This window comes from Peromyscus leucopus, chromosome 2, assembly GCF_004664715.2.
Source record: "Peromyscus leucopus breed LL Stock chromosome 2, UCI_PerLeu_2.1, whole genome shotgun sequence".
NCBI classification, from domain to species: Eukaryota; Metazoa; Chordata; class Mammalia; order Rodentia; family Cricetidae; genus Peromyscus; species Peromyscus leucopus.
The window spans coordinates 148,481,035-148,500,843 of NC_051064.1; the positions used below are offsets into that span (position 1 = coordinate 148,481,035).

At 43.5% G+C, this 19,809-nt stretch overlaps 1 protein-coding gene across 1 annotated transcript in view; it reads left to right on the top strand.

The window, feature by feature from the left end:
* Window positions 1–19,809, top strand: part of Rere (arginine-glutamic acid dipeptide repeats) — a 367,060-nt gene that overhangs the window by 245,368 nt on the left and 101,883 nt on the right. The window contains 3 exon segments of the mRNA XM_037203202.1: window positions 1,324–1,372; window positions 9,298–9,422; window positions 11,186–11,285. Of these exon segments, the coding sequence (XP_037059097.1) occupies window positions 1,324–1,372; window positions 9,298–9,422; window positions 11,186–11,285 (274 nt within the window).

A 19,809-nucleotide genomic window follows, 5' to 3' on the forward strand; every position in this document is an offset into this window, starting at 1 on the left:
CACTCCCACCCCGTGTCTGTTGCAAAGAATATAGTTTAGAGCACAGCCGGGAGAATTGGAGACTCACTGTGGTGACGGCAGCTGTGTGGGGGTCCAGTGGAGGTGGCGAGGGATGCACGAGTACGCTCGCAGTCTCGCTGGATGGGGGAGGAGGCAGCAGGCAGGAGCGGTCACAGCAGTTCCGCGGTGCTTGGTGGTGTATCCAAGTCTGAATGGCACCAATGTTGATTAAATTGGTGCTGCTTATGGCTGGCCGCCGTCCGCAGGGGCCATGCTGGTGGAGGAGAATGCTGATTGGAAAAATCACAAGCCATGGTTACCTTTTATAGAGCTTTATTGGGAGGGGGCGAGAGGGAGAGGGAGAGAGAGAAAAGGAGAAGGGGGAAAAGGGGTGCACAGAGGCCCCACCCACTTTTTAGGCTGGGATGCCATCGCAGACTGGTGACGTAATTAAGGACAGAATCCTTACAGTCTGGACCCTTTCTTGTTGGGAGGTAGATGCTACCAACCTGCCAAGGTACATTCTAAGAGTCTTAGGGCTGGGGCCACATTCTGGTTGTTACTGCCCTCTCTCACTTTGTCATTGCTACTGCGTGTCCGTCTCCCCCCCCCCCCCCCCCAACAGTGCTCTTGATGACAAATTCTGTTGGAATAAAAGCAGAAAGTGTGACTGGGCCTATAGCTCAGTTGATAGAGTACTTGCCTGGCATGCATAGTCCCTGGAGCTGGTCTTCAGGATGAATGTGCTGAGTGTGGTGACACACACTCATAATCTTAGCCCTCAGGAAGGAAGGGAGATCAGAAGTTCAAGCTCAAGGTTATCTCCATAGCGAGTGTTAGGAGGCCAGCCAGCTACGTATAGATCCTTCCTCAAACAAACAAACAGACGGTGTAGGAGCTAGCACGGGAGGCTGCAGTGAGGTTTTCAGGGGGGTCAGGGGCTATGGGCCCAGCATGTGTAGCTGGAGCAATGTTAGAAATAGTGAGGGAGTGGCCTCCTTTTAAGATGACTCTCAGGGTTGGAGAGATGACTCAGCAATTAAGAGCACTGACTGCTCTTCCAGGGGACCCAGGTTCAACTCCAAGCACCCACATGGCAGCTCACACCCATATGTAGCTCCAATTTCAGGATGTCTACCTGCTGCCCTCTTTTGTCCTCTGCGGACACACATACTCTCAGGCACACATACATACACATAAAATAAATAGATATTCAAAAATTAAGATGTCTCTCATTTGCTTGGAGTGAATTACTTCCCTTGAAAAATCTGAGAAAGTTTGTGTCAGAACTGCAGTGTTAACCTTCTGTTTTCTTCACTACAGGCGGCTGAATAGTACCCAAGGGGAAATTCGAGTTGGCCCCAGCCATCAGGTAAACTACATTTTACTAACTTAATAGCTTTTCATTTCCTATTTTTCTGCTTTATCTTTATTCTTGGGGGCTAGAGAGATGACTCAGTGGTTAAAGAGCACCATCTGCTCTCTCAGAGGACCTGAGTTCAATTCCCAGCACCCACACAGTAGCTCACAATTTCCTGTAGCTCCAGTTCCAAGGGATCTGACACCTTTACACAGATATACATGCAGGCAAAATGCCAATGCACATGAAGTAAAAGTAAATCATTTCTCTTTATTCTTTTGAGTAGCTTCTTAGAGTGCTTATTGATAAGGAGAATTCTTAAATTCTCTTCAAATACAGCATTAAAGGTTTTGTGGGGGTTCTGGTGTGTGTGTGTGTGTGTGTGTGTGTGTGTTTGTGCGCGCATGTGAGCATGCCTGTGTGTGAAGCGAGAGGAGAATGTCAGGTGTTCTGCTTGATCACGCTCCTCTTAGTTCCTTTGAGACAGGCTTTCCTTTCACTGGTGTTGGAGCTAGGCTGGTGGCCAGCAAGCTCCACCGATTCCCTTATCCTGTCACCGCCCACCACTGTGCTGGGCTACATGTCCACAGCTGGCTTTCATATGCCTTCTAGGCTCTGGAGTAGGGTCCACTGAGCCATCTCCCCAGCTGAAGGTCTTGATTTTGTTGATCTTTGACAGTATCTTAATCTGTAGCAAGATTGGCCTTAAACCTGTTATGTAGCAAGGCTGGACTTGAACTTTCGGTCCTCCTGCCTCAGTCTCCTCATTGTTACGGTTACAGGCATGTGCATTGCATGTAACTTCCGGGATCTCTCCTGGCCAGATCACCATGTAGTAAAAACAAAAAAGCAGCTGTGGGAAGATGGGCTCAATGGATAGGAGGAGGAAAGTGAGGATGCTCTGGAGCGAGTGTGCTCAACCTGCAGTTTCAGTCTCATGGAAGTGCTAGAATGAAACCTCAAATTTTGTCCCATTACTTTCAAGTTAATAATACAAATGTAATAAAAAGGAAATTTTAATAAATGATTAATTCCAGCACTCAGGAGGCAGAAGCAGGTGGATCTCTGTGGGTTGGATGCCACCTGGTCTATACAGGGAGTTCCAGGACAGCCAGGGCTACATAGTGAGACTCTGTCTCAACAACAACAACAACAAAAATCCAAAAACCAAACAAACAATAAAAACCTACTGGGTTTACCCATTTTAGAGGATCTAGAGCAGTAACTTTACAAGTAGGATGTTATTGTGCAGCCATCACAGCTGCCCACTATTAGAAGAACTTCTCTAGTCTTGGGATGTTGAAACTCTGTATCCATTAAGTGGTAACACCTCCTCTCCCCTTGCTCAAGCTGGAGAGCTGCTACTCTGCTCTTGTCTGAGTGTTTGACTGTCTTCATCATAGATGTGGAATCTATGCATTATTTATTTTTTGTGACTGACTGACTTCATTATGGAATGCTCTCTGGGTCCATCCATGTTTAGCATGTGCCAGATTCCTCCTCCTCCTCCTCCTTCTTCTTCTTTTTTTTTTTTTTGAGACAGGGTTTCTCTGTGTAGCTTTGCGCCTTTCCTGGGACTTACTTGGTAGCCCAGGCTGGCCTCGAACTCACAGAGATCCGCCTGCCTCTGCCTCCCGAGTGCTGGGATTAAAGGCGTGTGCCACCACCGCCCGGCTTCTTCTTTTTTTTTTTAAAGGCTGAATAATTCATTGTGTGTATGTATAACACTGTTTGTTTATCTAGTCATCCATTGATGAACATTTAGTTACTGCATATTCAAAGATATTTTAGGGACCTGGAGAAATGGGTTCATGGTTGAGCACATACTGCTCTTCCAGAGGACCCAGGTTCAATTTCCAAGCACCCACATAGTGGCTAGCTACCATCTGTAACTCTAGTTCCAGGGGATCTGATGCCCTCTTCTGCCTTCAGTGGGCACCAGGCTCACGTGTGGTGCATATACATACATACATACATACATACATACATACATACATTCATACAAATAAAATACTCATACATAGAAAAATCAACATTTTTTTTTCAACTATCCATCAAAACAACTTTTTTTTTTTTTTTTTTTTTTTTTAAAAAAGAAGGCTGAGACTGTTGCTCAGTGATGGAGTGCTTGCCTTTTGTGTATGTGAGGCTCTAGGGTCCACTCCCATCCCCAATGTAAAGAAGGAGAAAGAAAATACTCTTCTAAACACTTTTTCTTCAGAGAGTCAGAATGGTTGGGGCTCCTCAGCTGGACCTTGAATAGTGAGCTGTGCCCTCTGGCACCTGTTCAGTGTCCTGGCTTCTTCTACTTTGGATTCTAGTTATTATAAACTCTCATGGGGGAAGCACTCTGGCTGCCATGGTTGCTCACACCCCCTGCTGGGCTGTCCTCATCAGTTCAGCCCTTGCTTTTCCTGGGCATTGCTGACATTCTCTCAGTGCTCATCTCTCCTTCAGAGAGCTGCATTCAATGATTTTGACATGCACATGTGTTGGGTCATGTGTCCATTACTAAAACACTGAGGAAAATGGGTTTAGCATGAACCCTGGACTGTCACTTGAGTGAAGTGTGTGTTGGGGAGCTAGCCAATATACTTGATATGCAAAGACACAAATTACAGGTCACAGTAATCCTTATGTGGGCAAAAAGGTTTTTTGTTTTTGTTTTTTTTTTTTTTTTTTTTTTTGGTTTTTCGAGACAGGGTTTTTCTGTGCAGCTTTGTGCCTTTCCTGGAACTCACTTGGTAGCCCAGGCTAGCCTTGAACTCACAGAGATCCGCCTGGTTCTGCCTCCCGAGTGCTGGGATTAAAGGCGTGTGCCACCAACGCCCGGCGCAAAAAGGTTTTAATGTCTCCTGGTTCTTTTTTTTTTTTTTCCCCTTCATATTTTGAGCATTTTTATGTGCCATATACATTTCTTTGGAACTTACTTTACCTCCTTGATGAGAGAAAAGTAAAACCTTGAAGACATATTTATCAAAATGCAGAAACCAGCAGGGGCTTATTGTTTTTGGATGGTTCTCATCTTATGATAAAGGCAGAAATACACAGTTGCCGGGCATCCTCTTCATTTCTGTCTTCCTGGAATGGACTGTTAATTGGGCCTGACCAGAACTTCCTCTGGGCTATGGATTCGTGGGGCGGCACTTTACAGTGATGGGAATGAACCAAGGCCTTGCACATGCTAAGTAAGCTCTCTAACTGTGACTTGCACTACTCTGTCCCTGGCTCTGGACTGGAGTTTCTGGTTTGAGGTTTTGTTCTTTTGTTGGAGGTGGGTTTTTTTTGGTTTGGTTTTGGTTGTTTAGTTTTTTGTTTGTTTGTTTGTTTTGAGATACATTTTTGTTATTGTTGTTAGTATTTGAGACAGGGTCTCCCTATATAGCCATGGCAGACCTGGAATTCAGTATGTGGACTAGGTTGGCCTCAAACTTAAAGAGATCTGCCTGGCCTTTCTCTCCAAGTGTGGGATTCAAGTATGCATCACCCTGTCCTGCTTACTTTAATTATTTTTTTTAATTATATGTATACACATGTGCCTGAGTGGAGGTATGTGTACATGAATGCAGGTGCTTGTGGAGGCCAGAAGAGGGTTTGAGATCCCTGGAATTGTAGTTATGGGCTGCCTGGCTGCCCAGCATAGGTTCTGGGGACCAGACTTGGGTCCTCTGGAAGAGCAGTATGTATTCTTAACCTCTGAACCATCTCTGCAGTCCTTATTTTATTTTATTTGTTTGTTTGTTTGTTTATTTATTTTGACAAAGTATCACTATGTAACCCAGACTAATTCTGCCTTCTGAGTGTTGTAATTACAGGCATGTGCTATAATCACATCCTTGGGCTGTGATATCTATCTATCTATCTATCTATCTATCTATCTATCTATCTATCTATCTATCTATCTATTCATTTGCAGTTACCTGTTTAGTGTGTGTGGCTGAGTGGGGGGTGGTAGAGTACAACTTGCAGGAATAGATTTTCTCCTGCTGTGAAAGTCCCAAGGATCAAGCTCAACCTGTCAGCCTTGGCAGCAAGCATCTTTACCTACTGAGCCATACTGCCAGCCTCTGGCTGTGTTTTAAATCAAGGATCCAGGACTTGCCTGGCATCACTCAATCACACTCCCATTTCTCTTCTTGCCCTTGTGTTGTATTTTCCCACCCATTTCTCTCCACAGTTTGTTTCCAGGGTTGCAGGACCATCATACTGGATTTTGACTTAAGATTTATTTTGTGCCCTAACAGAAAAGGTGATACTGGGGGAGGATGCACCTAGATCCCAGAACAAAGCAGTTTTACTAGACTTGGGTTTTGTATTTTAAGAGTCAAGTTTTAGAGTAGCAAAATCTAATTACCTTCTTAAAGTTGGTTTTTGTTTTTGTTCTTTTGAGACAGGGTTTATCTGTGTAACAGCTTTGGCTGTCTTAGAACTTGCTTCATAGATCAGGCTGGCCTTGAACTCACAGAGATCCACCTGGCTCTGCCTCCCAAGTGCTGGGATTAAAGACTTGTGCCAGTACCACCGGCTCTTCTTAAAGTTTTTAGCTTTTTTTCTTAGGGAAGTTAGTAACACATACAAAAGTGGGACCAGAAGACAGTACTCAGTGTTACTGGGCTTTGCAGAGTCCTGTTAAGACTTGTTTTGTCTGCTCTCTCTCAGGCTGCTTCTTACCTGTGGTAGTTGAAATGAACAATACATCATTTTAATTGCAGATAGCACAATGAGAAAGAAGCCCTCTTATAAAAGACACAACTATAATATTTTGCACCAAACCAAAATCAGTAATATCTTGGGATGGCTTACTGGTCACTTGCCTTTTGACTGGCAACCTAAGTGTGATTCTGCCACCTACATGGTGGAAGGAGAGAACTGACTCCTGCATGTTTGCCTGACTCCTACATGTACACTGTGATGCACCAACTTACCAACCCAATAAATCAGGGTAATTAAAAACAAAAACAGTGTGAGAGCTAGAGTTCATTCTGATCTCTAGAATCCACAAAAATGCCAAGTGGGTGTATCATCCCTCCTGTAATTCCAGTAGAAGAATGTAGATGAGGTCCCTAGGGCAAGCTGGCTAGCAAGAGTAGTTATGGTGGTGAGCTCTGGGTTAGATTGAGAGACCCTGCCTTAATTAATAAAATCAAGGAGGAATTGAGGGTGGTTTTCTGCATCAACCTCAGGGCTCTGCATGTTCTTCCATCCACTAAAAGGTGTGTTCACTCATATGCAATAAAATGCATACATGTAGATACACATCACACATACAAAATAGGAAAAGGAAAAAACCCAGTAATTTCCTTTTTAAAATATTTTTTTTCACTTTATCATTATATATGTATGCTTGTGTCTGTGAAGGCATGTACACAGGACATTGGATCTCCTGGAGCTGGAGTTACAGTTAATTGTGTACTACCTGATGTGGATGTTAGGAACTGAACTCTGAGCCAGCTCTGCAACCCCAAATCAGTAATCTCAAACACCCTCCTCCTTCTTTCCCCTCCCTTCTGATTCTGTGTCACCCAATCATATTTCTAGTCACACTCTCGCCCAGGGATTGGTCCTATTCCCCAACTACAGTACTTTCTAACTAATTTAACCAAGAGCCATTGTTATACTAGACACTGGGCCTGGCTTGGGTATGCAAAGCCCAATACTAATGTCAATGACTTTCCAAGCGGGTATCCATCCTGTTTTCATCTTAAACCAGCATTTTCACTATATATTAAGCAGAATTAATTGTGACAGAGAGAGGTGAGGGGGCAGAGAGATCAACGTGGTGGAAAAGCAATAGGACAGTGTGGGGATCTGAACTGATACAGGCTGCCTGGATTGATCCAGAACTCGGCAGAGGTAGCTGACTTTGGGGAAAGGTTAAGGGAGACTCCTGGAGAATTAAGAGTGGTTCCTGCTTTTCTGGTAAACAAAAACTTTTAGGCTTGTTTACCCATAACAACCGTTCTGTTTGCCCAGCCTTGGTCTTTGTAGGACAGAGACCTTTTTGACCTGATAACACTCATTAAAATGTTACAAAGTGCTTACTAAGTGTGATAGATCATTGTTTTGCTTTGAGGGGTGCCACATACCTGTAATGCCAGCATTTGGCAGGCTGAAGCAAGAAAATTGTGAATTTGAGATCAGTCTGGACTGCATAGCAAGACCCTGCCTCCAAACCAGTCAACCAGCCAGCCAACCAACCAAGAGTTCCCTTGTTTGGGGAAAGTGGGAGTTTTATAGGAATTTAGGTCCATCAGAGGTGGCCTGGAGAGCAGAGTTGCAGCCTGCTGTTAGAGCAGACATGTGGGTATTGTGTTTTGTCACAGAGTAGCCTTAAAACTTGTATAGCCAACATTCGAAAATAGGAGATTTCACTCAAAGTGAAGATTTCCGGAAGGAGGAGTTGAGGTCGACAGAGTTCCTGGGAGACAGGGTTGTACCCTGGATGGGGCACTACTGTTCTGCCTTCCCTCTGCATGCACATGGCTGATAAGCAGCTTGCCTAGTGCAGATTGGGATGTGGAATTTTGTTTCATGTGTCTGCTGGGCTATTAAATATGTGTTACTCTTTGTGTTTCCAGTGTTTGCTTCTACACTGCTCTGCCTTGTTCACTTAAACTGTTGCTGGGAACTTCAGCAGAGTGTAAAATATCAAAGCAATATAAGACTATTACCATAATTTTGAGCCAGATTTGAAGCAAGCTTTCATTAAATACAGGCCAGGATGATAGACTCTGAACAGCTCCATTCCAGGGTTCCCAGAAAATGGCCATGAGTTATGTTGGCTAGTTGCCTTTTTTTTTTTTTTTTTTAAAGGTAGGGCTTCTCTGTGTAGACCAGGCTGACCTTGAATTCGCAGATTATCTGCCTGTCTTTGGAGTGCTGGGGTTAAAGGCATGCTCCACCACCACCTTGCTGGCTAGGTGCTTTTAAAGGGCTACATAATATTAGTACTTCCATCCTCCGTCCAATTGGGGGCAAGTATCCATCCTGATCTACTTCCTGCCTACAGACCTCCTACCTACCTGTGACCAAGCATATCTGGTGCAGTTGGGTCAACCAAACTTGTCTAGGGAAGTGAAACATGGCTTGTTATCTTACATGAACAATAGCCTCCACCACCTCAGGATTTATCTGTCCTTGGGTAAGGGCTTATATGTTAGAGGCATTTTGTTTTATGGATCTCTTAGGCACAGTCATTAAAACAGAAAATATAACTTTGGCTCTCACAATATGAATGTTGGGTAACTTGCAGATCTTTTCCTAGGCCTCTGGTGGTTATGATAGCCATTGTACCTGCCTGCTTATCCCTGCTCTGCCTTATTTGGAATGTATGCGTTATAGCTGATGACTTGTTTCTATATATACCATTCTATCCACTCTGCAGAGTCCTAGTAAGTCTCAGAGTTCCTTCCTGTCCCTTGATAAGTAGGTCTCTTCCCCAGCCATGCCATTTCTACCATTTAAGTTAATTCAACTGTTTTTAGTGTTAACTTTAGTAGTTCACTGTTTTTATCTTAACCATGACATGCTATCCTTTGGTGCAGTCCTGTAATTTGCTGTGTGTCTGACCTGCAAATGTATATTGGAGGTGGGTGTCTTGTTCTTATCCAGAGCTGTCACTCTAGGATACTTTTCCGTTTTGTTCATTCTGTTTGTGTATCCGGTTGTTTCTCCCTTTAGATCACATTGGTCCAGGTTGGCTTTGACCCCTCACTGCTCCTAAGTGGGGATCAAACAGGCTGTTGTGACACCTGTGGTGAGATGGTCCGACTTGGTGCGACCAGTTTCAGTGATTCACGATTTTGCTCTTACTTTCTGCTGCACAAGGAAAAGCGTGTACAGGGTACCAGGTCCAGAAGACTGCATGCTGGGATGCCTCTTTTCTAGTGCTTACATTGATGGACTTTGATGGTGACTTCTCCATCCCTGTCTTCCAGGCCAAACTTCCGGATTTGCAGCCATTTCCTTCTCCAGACGGTGACAGCGTGACTCAGCATGAGGAGCTTGTCTGGATGCCTGGAGTCAGTGACTGTGACCTCCTCATGTACTTGAGGGCAGCAAGGTAATGGGGATTTGCCCAACTACTTTCTGAATTAGCACATATGAACTGATGAGTGTCAGTACAGTGTCTCCCTTCCCTTCTTAATAGTAATGGGACCTTTTTTCACTCTGAATATTGCTTTCTGTTCTGGTGATCCTTCTTACCTGGCAACGATAGCTTACTGTTTTCTTCTCTTCTTGATATTTGCCTCACCTCAGACTTTAGAATGCCTCAGAAGGAACATCTTCAGCCATACACATCAGCACATCTTCAGCCATACACATCAGAGCATCTTCAACCATACACATCAGAGCATCTTCAGCCATACACATCAGAGCATCTTCAGCCATACACATCAGAGCATCTTCAGCCATACACATCAGAGCATCTTCAGCCATACACATCAGAGCCATACACATCAGAGCATCTTCAGCCATACACATCAGCACATCTTCAGCCATACACATCAGCACATCTTCGGCCATACACATCAGCACCTCTTCAGCCATACACATCAGAGCATCTTCAGCCATACACATCAGAGCCATACACATCAGCGCATCTTCAGCCATACACATCAGCGCATCTTCAGCCATACACATCAGAGCATCTTCAGCCATACACATCAGAGCCATACACATCAGCGCATCTTCAGCCATACACATCAGCACATCTTCAGCCATACACATCAGCGCATCTTCAGCCATACACACCAGCACCTCTTCAGCCATACACATCAGAGCATCTTCAGCCATACACATCAGAGCATCTTCAGCCACACACATCAGCACCTCTTCAGCCATACACATCAGAGCATCTTCAGCCATACACATCAGCACCTCTTCAGCCATACACATCAGAGCATCTTCAGCCATACACACCAGCACATCTTCAGCCATACACACCAGCACGTCTTCAGCCATACACATCAGCGCCTCTCACCACAGTTGAGGGAGTCCTTCAGGGCAGCTTACAGTTACATTCCTGGTGTCTGTTCTCTGCACTGTGGCCGCTCAGTAGTGTCTGACCTAGGCTTGGCATTTGTATGGCTTCTCTACAAGGGAACATTTATCTGTGCTTATCCTATAGAACTTAGGACAGAGATAGAAATAGAAACTTCAGTCCCTTCATGTCATAGTACAGACAGAGCCTATCTTCTAGTGATTTTGGGAGAATCACAGCAGCCTCACCTGTGTGCAATAGCAAAAACTGGAATACACTCGTTGGGGTGGCTACTTCCATCTTGGTTGTTTGTAGTCCACAGTGCTTTGCACACAGTGGAGATGAGATTAGTGTCAATGGAGTAGGTGACTGAATGTTTTTTTCCTGTTCTGTCACTTTTCACTTTTAGTTCACTAAAAAGGAGTTGATACATAGATGAGAGAAATTAATTTCACCTGTTTTCTGGGGACTTAAAAAATGTTAGTTAATGCCTGGTGGTAGTGGATCTAGGTACTTTTAAGTCTCCTAATCCAGTGGAACACCAAGGCAAGTATTGTGATCACAAATTGTCATCAAATTGTGATTTGAACACATATATGTGTTCAAATTTGGAATCTTAATATGAGCACAACAGGAGAAATAACATGGACCCACTGCAAGTCACACTTCTGTCCCAAGGGAGGAAGGGTTAGACTCTTGAGGCCGAGCTGAGGACTGACATAATATGCATATATTAATGGAATCTTGGCTGAAAATGAGCTTGCAAACTAAGGGTTAAAAATCACCCTGTACCTGGATATTGATGTGTGCTGATGAAGGAAACTCCATCCCTTTCCCCAAAGGAGCATGGCAGCATTTGCAGGGATGTGTGACGGAGGCTCTACAGAGGATGGCTGTGTCGCAGCATCTCGGGACGACACTACTCTCAATGCACTGAACACAGTAAGTCTCTGGATGTCACCTTAGGGGAGCACAAGAGTGGGTGCTATGGTGTTGCTAGGATTAAAAATGGATTGTGACTCTGCAGTTAAAGAGTGCTTGCTGCTCTTCCATAGGAGCTGACTTTGAGGGTCTCTCTTGTGACTTACAGGCATCCCCACACATGACACATACTCATATACACAATTTATATATAAAAATTAAATCACATAAATAGACATAATAAAAAATTAACAAAAAGCCAGTAGGTGGTGGCATATACCTTTAATCCCAGCATTTGGGAGGCAGAGGCAGGCAGATTTCTCAGAGTTGGTGGCCAGCTTGGTCTACAGAGAAAGATCCACGACAGGCACCAAAACTACATAGAGAAACCCTGTCTTGAAAACAAACAAACAAATAAATAAATAAAATTAACAAAAGAATTGTGGGGCTGCTGAATTGGCTCAGCAGATGAGAGCATTCCTGCTTTTGTAGAGAAGCTGTGTTCAGTTCCCAGCACTGGCGTGGCTTCTCACAGCTGCCTGGAACTCCAGTTCCAGGAAGATCCAGTGTCCTCAACTGATTCGACATCTCTGTGCTCCTGAATGCACATGGTGTAATTCATACACTCAGGCATGTGCATGTGAGCATTTGTTCGTTGGTTTATTTTGTATCTGATGAGATCATCACATAGTGGTTATCCTTTTTTGGTAAGGTGAAAAATTTGCTTTCAAATGATTATCAGCTATTTGTTGATAGTTCTGTTCTGTTGTGTTCCATTTGTTAATATTTTGCTTTTTCAAACTGGGTTTCTCTTTGTAGTCCTGTCTGTCCTAGAACTCACTCTGTAGACCAGACTGGCCTTAAACTCAAAATCTGCCTGCCTCTGCCTCCCACATGCTGGGATGAAATGCATGCGCCACCATCCCCTGGCTCCGTTTGTTTATATGAACTTCTTTAACAAAATATTAAGATTCCTGATTGATGCCAAAGTATATTTTGTGTTCAATTTTTTATAACATATTGATGAGTCTGTAAACTCTTTTTTTGGTTTTTCGAGACAGGGTTTCTCTGCGTAGCTTTGCGCCTTTCCTGGAGCTCACTTGGTAGCCCAGGCTGGCCTCGAACTCACAGAGATCCGCCTGCCTCTGCCTTCCAAGTGCTGGGATTAAAGGCGTGCGCCACCACCACCCGGCGAGTCTGTAAACTCTTATTGCTAAACATTTTTAAGAACTAAACATTTCCTAGTAAAGTCATGAGAACCTAGTATTTATTCATGAATAGTTTTAAAAGGATTAAGTAGGATCTAAGAGCTGCTTCAGTAGGTAAAGGAGTTACTGCCAAGCCCTGTGACTTTAGTTTGATTCTTGGGACCCACATGTCAGAAGATGTAGGTGTTGAGAATTGAACTCAGGTCCTCTGGAAGAGCAATACATTCTCTTAACCATTAAGCTATCCTTCTAGCCCCAAGATTTCAATCTTTTGTAGTTTGTTTCCTCATTTGACATGTTACTTATATTGACTAAAATGCTTCGTGTATTTGTAACTCCACAGTTATTGTGTGTGTGTTTGTGGAGGGGGACAGAGGGTGTTAAAAGTGAGGTACTAGGGCCTGGAGATGCTGTTCAGTGGATAAAGACATTTCCCACCAAACCTGATGACCCAAGGGTTTGTCCCTGGCATCCATAGAGGAGGAGAGAACTGACTAGCACATTGTCTTCTGGCTCTGTCTCATAACTGATAGCTGCATAATTGGTATAGTATGGATGATCTGAATAATAGTCACCATTTTAGCTATTTCCACTACCTACTCACTAGGCCCTATTCATTTTTACAGCATGTTTTTGAGATGGTGGTGGTAGGCGCATGCACCTTTGTGTATTGGCTCTTGCATCTTTGAGGGGCGGGCTCTTTGTGTCCAGTAATAAGTTTTGTCTTGATGTCTCTTGTGTCTGATGCTCTCATAGGCTCTCCAGCTTTCTCTTGCTCTTGTCCATCTTTCTCTAGCTTCTTATTTTGAATCTTGCCTAGAGAGTTTTTGAAGTAGCTCCCTTGTTTTGTGTGTTTCTGTTGTTCTTGTCTGACTATCCGGTCTGACAGTGTTACAGGTGTGAGTCACCATGAGCTGCTTATGATACTTAAATTGTGAGCTCTGTAATACAGGATTGCTAGGTTACAGTTTTATCTTTAGAAACACGTCTATATGGGATCCAAATAGTGTAAACTTTGGGTACAGATGGGCTAGGTGCACCTGTACCATCAACTGGTGAGTAATTGATAAACTTGATGTCATGAAGCACAGAACAGCCTTCTTACCCTGATGGGTTTGATTTGGCCATCTCTGCTGGCTGCCCACTTACAAAACAGATCTTATATTATCCTAAATTATTTTTATTAAGTCAATACTATATTTCACTGTTGGGGCTCAATTTTCTTCCATTAGTAAAATTAAATTTTACTTCTCTGAGTAATTGTTGCCATTTTTATGTTTACCTTTTCTTGCGGCACTCAGCATCTGTTTGGTTTTTACTTATATAAGTAAAATTTATAATCACCTCAATCCAGACAGTTTTATTCCCTGAAATATGGGTGGCTGTTAGATTTGGATCAAGCTTTTTACATATTCAGTTTGTTTGCTTATTTATTTATGCACACCCACATCTCCAACAAAGGATTCAGAGTTCCCTGTAGTTGAATGGCTTTTCATCTCTGATTGGTAACAACAATTTGTTAACTATCAGGTATTAATCATCTTGTTTTCTCAGCCCTACCCTGCTGCCTGGTACATGGTAGAGAAAAGCTAAATGTTTGTATGGTTGAAGAAACTAATCAGGCTCAATTCTGTATCAGAGCTGATCGTATAGAACTCAGTGTTATGAATATGCAAATGAGCTGACTGCTAAGACCCTTCATCTCATTTGCCCCCCTGTACTCTGAAAACTGTCTCTATAGGACTTGTCTTGGGAATTTCCATCTGTTCATCGTAAGTGGGCTGCGTTGGTGTCTCCTGACCTGTGTTAGCTTGCGGTGCTTGTGGGTATTTAGGGAATGAACATTTCTCAGTCCCAACTAGGGCACTCACGGGAGGAGGCCCCTTTGTGACAGTCTGTGAGCAGCTCCTTCTTGCTTTGATTCTGTGGTCATTCACTGGTAGTGCTGCCCTTTCCACACAAGGCAACATTAACGAAGTGGTTAGTGTTTGCTGACTTGGGTTATGGCAGGGTTTGAGGGGGTGGGGGTGTTGTTTTGTTGTTGAAAAGGGAATGGGAAAAGTTGATAAAATTGATATGCTATATGTTTCTTATTATGGAAATCCCATAAATTTCAGGACAGTAGCTCGTATACATCAATCTCGACAAGCTTCTACTTACAGTGCCACGGTTTCAGTGTGTGCAGGCTGAACTGCTAATTACCGCTTTGCAGGAGGTGTGGACAGCGGCTTTGCAGTTGAGGTTTGTGGTGTAGCCAAGCCCTTCTCCACGGGTTGTCAGCATAGCAGTGTGTCCGTTTCCGCCTCTGCCATAGGCTGTGCTTGGACCACTTACTTGGGACCTAGTGAGCTGTGGCTTTACAAATGAAATGGATCGAAATTTACTGTCATGGTCTGCCTTGGAAGTACACATGCCTATAATTCCAACATTCTGGAGACAGGCAGAGAGGTCAGCAGTTTGAGGCCAGAGTGAGACCCAATCAGCAAAACTTAAACAAACAAACAAATGAATAAATAGAGAAAAAGGTATTTACTAACATGACTCCTTTTGTAGTCCAACTTAGTTCTAAAGTTCCAGGTAATGACATTTTCACATAAATTTATATATGGTGTACTTTGGTCTCACCTAAATGAGGGTGGATTTTAGCTTTTAATTCTTTAATGTCTTGTTCCTTTAGTTGGATTGGTTTCTCTGAGGTGGATGGGGGTAGGGGAAGGATCATGGCCACCCACATTAAAACCAGTGGGACATGCCTGCCTTGAGTTTTGGATTGCTGTCATTCAGAGTCTCATTGGGCTCTGTTAGTGTTGCTCCTCACAAGGCTCCCCACAGTCTGAGCTCCAGCTCTGCTTTTCCGTATGAGCCACCATCAAGTGTTTTGTTTTGTTTTGTTTTGTTTTTACCCATTTCTTTTTAGGACTTCAGAAGGTTGGTAGGGAAGTTGGGACAAGGTCTCCTGGAGAACAGACTGGCCTGGATGGAAATTGAAGTATAGCCTTGAGGGTGACTTCAGTGCCTGCTGATCCTCCTGCCTCCACTTCCCAAATGCTTGGGTTGTAGGTGTGCACCACTATACCAGGCTCTACTCAAAAGCCTAAAAAGCTGAACAGGCTCTAGTTCCTGGTCCTCACACCTCATAGACCTTTCTGCTTCCTGCCATCACTTCCTGGGATTAAAGGCGTGAGTCACCATGCTTGGCTGTTTCCAGTGTGGCCTTGAACTCACAGAGATCCAGGCAGATCTCTGCCTTTGAAATGTTAAGATTAAAGGTGTGTGCCACCATTTTCTGGCCTCTGTATCTAGTGGCTATTCTGTTCTCTGACCCCAGATAAGTTTATTAGGATGCACAATATATTTGTCTAAAATGAAAAAAAGCTTATAACTAACACAAGAAAAACTATATCTAGTAAGTATATATAATATATACAGTCAAGAATTACATTAACAATGTCTAGTCCATTAACATTTGACAGATTCAGACAAAAACCTCCATTTTATATATATTAACAACGTCCAGTGCATTATCATTTGACAAATTCAGATAAAAATTTTCATTCCTTATTCTACTTAAAACAAGTAGTTTCTTTTTAAAAGTAGATTCAAAAATCTCCCTTTTATCTTATCAGTCTAACAACCACAGTCAGGCCTTTTTTGGAGCAGAGTACATTTTATGAGTAGATTTCCTTTACCACACCAGGTAGATACAGCTGTGATACCTTGATGTTACCCTGTATCTTTGTGCCCACATTTGGATTTTTTTTTTCTGCTTGTTTTCAAAGCTTTGAGAATGCTAGGAATAGTTGCACATGTGTTTTCATGTCTACCTATGGTCCAGAACCATTCTACTTATGCATAGATGTGGACCTTTCTCTCTTGGCAAGTCGTCATTCAGAAAGTCTCATACATAGTCTGGACTCCTGAGCCTGCCAGAGCATTTCTTTATGGCCAGTTACATCTGTCCTGTGTCCTGAGCCTTGAATCCTCAGCAGTCACTCACTGAGTTTTCAGGAGCCCTTTTCCCCCTTAGGATCTAGTGTTAGGATCTAGTATTGTGTTGCCGAACTCATATGCGAGAAGCAGGAAGACTTTGTTCCTAAGAAACAAATCTATATGCATATTAAATGTGTAAGTGATAACCTCCTCAGAATTTTCTGTAAAGGTCAGGGCTGTGCACTTCCAGCTGTCAAGAGACGAGACTAAGGCCGCCTGTGCTGAGGGAAGCAGTAAGGGAAGCAGCCATGTCAAGGATTTTGTTCCAAGAGTGTGGCCAATAATATTAATGTGTTAATATTATTACCACGCATTTATTATTTCAGGAGATCCTCTGATTTTGTCTTTCAGCAAAATCTTATGAAGTGATGGAATGTGAAAATTTGGCAAATTCTAAAAGTCGCCTTCCACACCTCCTGTTGTGGCTTGAAAAATACAGGGCTCCAGTTCTCCAATTCCGGTCTCCTACCAGATGCAGGGTTCTCTTTCTCTACTCTCAATTCTCTCTTGCCTGCCTCTTGAGCTCTCTAGCTGGTCTCTCCCCTGAGCTCTTGAAGTCTGGCTTGTGTGCTTAGTTAACTTCCAGGGCCAATCATGTGACTAGTAGAGCCTTAAGTGAAAATCCATGTCCTGAGTTCTTCCATTCCCATGATGCTTTTGACCTGTCCCACCTCCGCCCTTCTAGTCAGCTGTCCTTAATTGAATATTTTTTTTAGTGTCAGGAATAATGGAAGATACCTACTCTAAACAGTCTTTCAAAGTGGGTTCTCACCTCTTTCTGCAGCTGAGAAAATAAGAGGTTTAATTGCAGTGGTGGCAGTGTGTCAGGGCAGGGAGCTGGAAGCTAAGTAACTAAGCACAGAAGCCAGACTTCAAGAGCTCTTCAATCAAGCCACAGCCAGGGGCCAGTCTGGTGCAGAGTCTTCCACCCAACTCCTCACTTGGGTCTTGGCCTCAGGCTTTTCTTGGTGTTTGTGTTGGTGTTGAGACTGCAGACAGAGCCTCCAAACAGGCAGATGGTTCACCTCAGCCAAGATGTGTAGAGGTCATTTACCACGACTCCTTGACTCTTTGAAGTGGCTTGCCTAGGCTCTTTTGGAATGTTGCCTTTAAATCTTGCTCTTGGACTCTTCTTGCTGGCTCTACTTCTTCCTGTGAGTCTAGAGAGTCCTCAGAGACCCTTAGTAAGAGATGGTGAAAGGCTTGCTTCCAGACACAGTAGTGCTTAGGAAGGAGCTGTGACTCAGCAGAGAGCCTAGAGATGTTGCCTTTATGTATTGCTGCTAATTTTACCTCCTACCAAGAATATGGGCTTTGTTTGGTTGTTTCTGTTCATTAAGGACAGGCAGGGTTAGTTGGGCTGCACTGATGACTAGACTTTAAAAGCCTACTCTGGAGCGACTCAGCATTCTTATCCTATCTGAGCTAGCATTTACCCCTGGTTTTGGTGGATCCTTTCTCATCTCTGCTGATTGTCTGCTTCCGTTACTCATCCTCAGCTCCAAGGCCCAGGTCCAGAACAGGAGGGATGTGCTTGCTGTGTTACCGCAGATGAAAGGCCGTGTGCCCATCATCGCCACCAGATTGTCCATGGTTGAGTGCTGTAGGCCTGGGGTTGTGACACACATTCTTCCTGGAATGTAGATTTATGTTAAACCCCTGCACTGTTGCTTCCTATCAGAATGGCCTGCAGCAAGCCAGTGGCTACTAAAAGTGATGCTTAAACGATATGTGCTGCCCTGCCACTTTTCTGTGTAACTGTAAGGACTAGCATAACTCTGAGACCTTGTTATTATTTAGAAAATGACTTGGGGTAGAGGGATACCTATGTAGCAGTTAGAGAACACTGGCCTCGTGTGCACAGGGCATTGAGTTTACTCCAAACATGGATGGAGTAGGAGGGATGTCCAGGGACTCTATTTTCTTGTGAAAAATTAACAATACCTTTCTCTCAAGCTTTTTCTAAGCAGTTAAATTCTTGTTTTTGCCCTTGTTTCTTTGTTCCTATGAGTATATTTAGACAAATTTAATTGCAGTGGTAACTAAATAGCAATATTTGATGGACCAGTGATCAAATAAAATGAATACTGTGCTTGTAGGGTTTTTTGCTTTTGTTTTTGTTTAGTTGTTTTCCAAGACAAGGGTTTCCTGGCTGTCCTGTAACTCTTTGTAGACCAAGCTGGCCTCAGACTTACAGAGATCTTTCTGTCTCTGCCTCCTGTGTGCTGGGATTAAAGGTGCACCACCACACCTGGCTTAGTGGTGGTTGTTGTTTTAAGACTATGGCCATGAACTCACAGAGCTCCACCTGCCTCTGCCTCCCAAGTGCTGGGCTCATAGCTCTGCACCACCACCCCTGGCAGGTCAGGTGCTTACATTTTCACTGTAGCTTTCTGACGTGTGTGTATTTTATATATTATATATTATATATGTATCATACTTTGTGCTACTCGATTTACTGATGTTGGAGTTATTAATGAAGTCTCTTAATCATGGTTAGGGAGAGGGAGATTTTTTTTTGTTTGTTTGTTTATTTTTCGAGACAGGGTTTCTCTGTGTAGCTTTGCGCCTTTCCTGGAACTCTCTCTGTAGCCCAAGCTGGCCTGGAACTCACAGAGATCCACCTCCCTCTGCCTCCCCGAGTGCTGGGATTAAAGGCGTGCGCCACTACTGCCCAGCGGTGAGATATTTTTTAAACATCTTTGACAGATTTTGACAAAGTCTTTTTTATGTTAATAGTAACGTACACAAAACAGGCTGGTGAGATAGCTCAGCAGGTGAATTGACCGCTGCCAAACCTTCCAACCTGAGTTTGCGCCCTGGGACCCACCTGGTAGAAGGGGGCACTGACCACTGCACTGCAGGCTGTCCTCTGACCTCCACATGTGCACTCATACACAAAACACCACCCCCACAAAGAAATGGTTTATAATTTTTAAAATGGATACAAAAATTATAAGGTCCATATCCTGCTGCTCATTCCGAGTTATTTTGGCAGTGTCTTGCTGTGTGTATAGCATATTTTGGATAGCAGAAAACTCTAATCTTACACTGTTCTTAATAGACCACACTTATTAAACATTCAACTTGAAAGCAGTCTGCCTTAGAGAGGCTTTCCCTACAGTTACCCTAATGGCTGTAATTGTAAAAGGTAGAGACTGCCAGATGCACTGCCATTTGATCTAAAAAGGTCACAGGGAAAGGGACATTTAAATTAAGTTATAAATTACAATTGAAGAACAATATTTTGATGTGTGAGACCAGAGATGTCAGAGCAGGGAGATGTAATTCATGGGTTCATTATAGAGCAGAGGTGCCTGACAGCTGAGCCATGCCAAAGGGAAAAT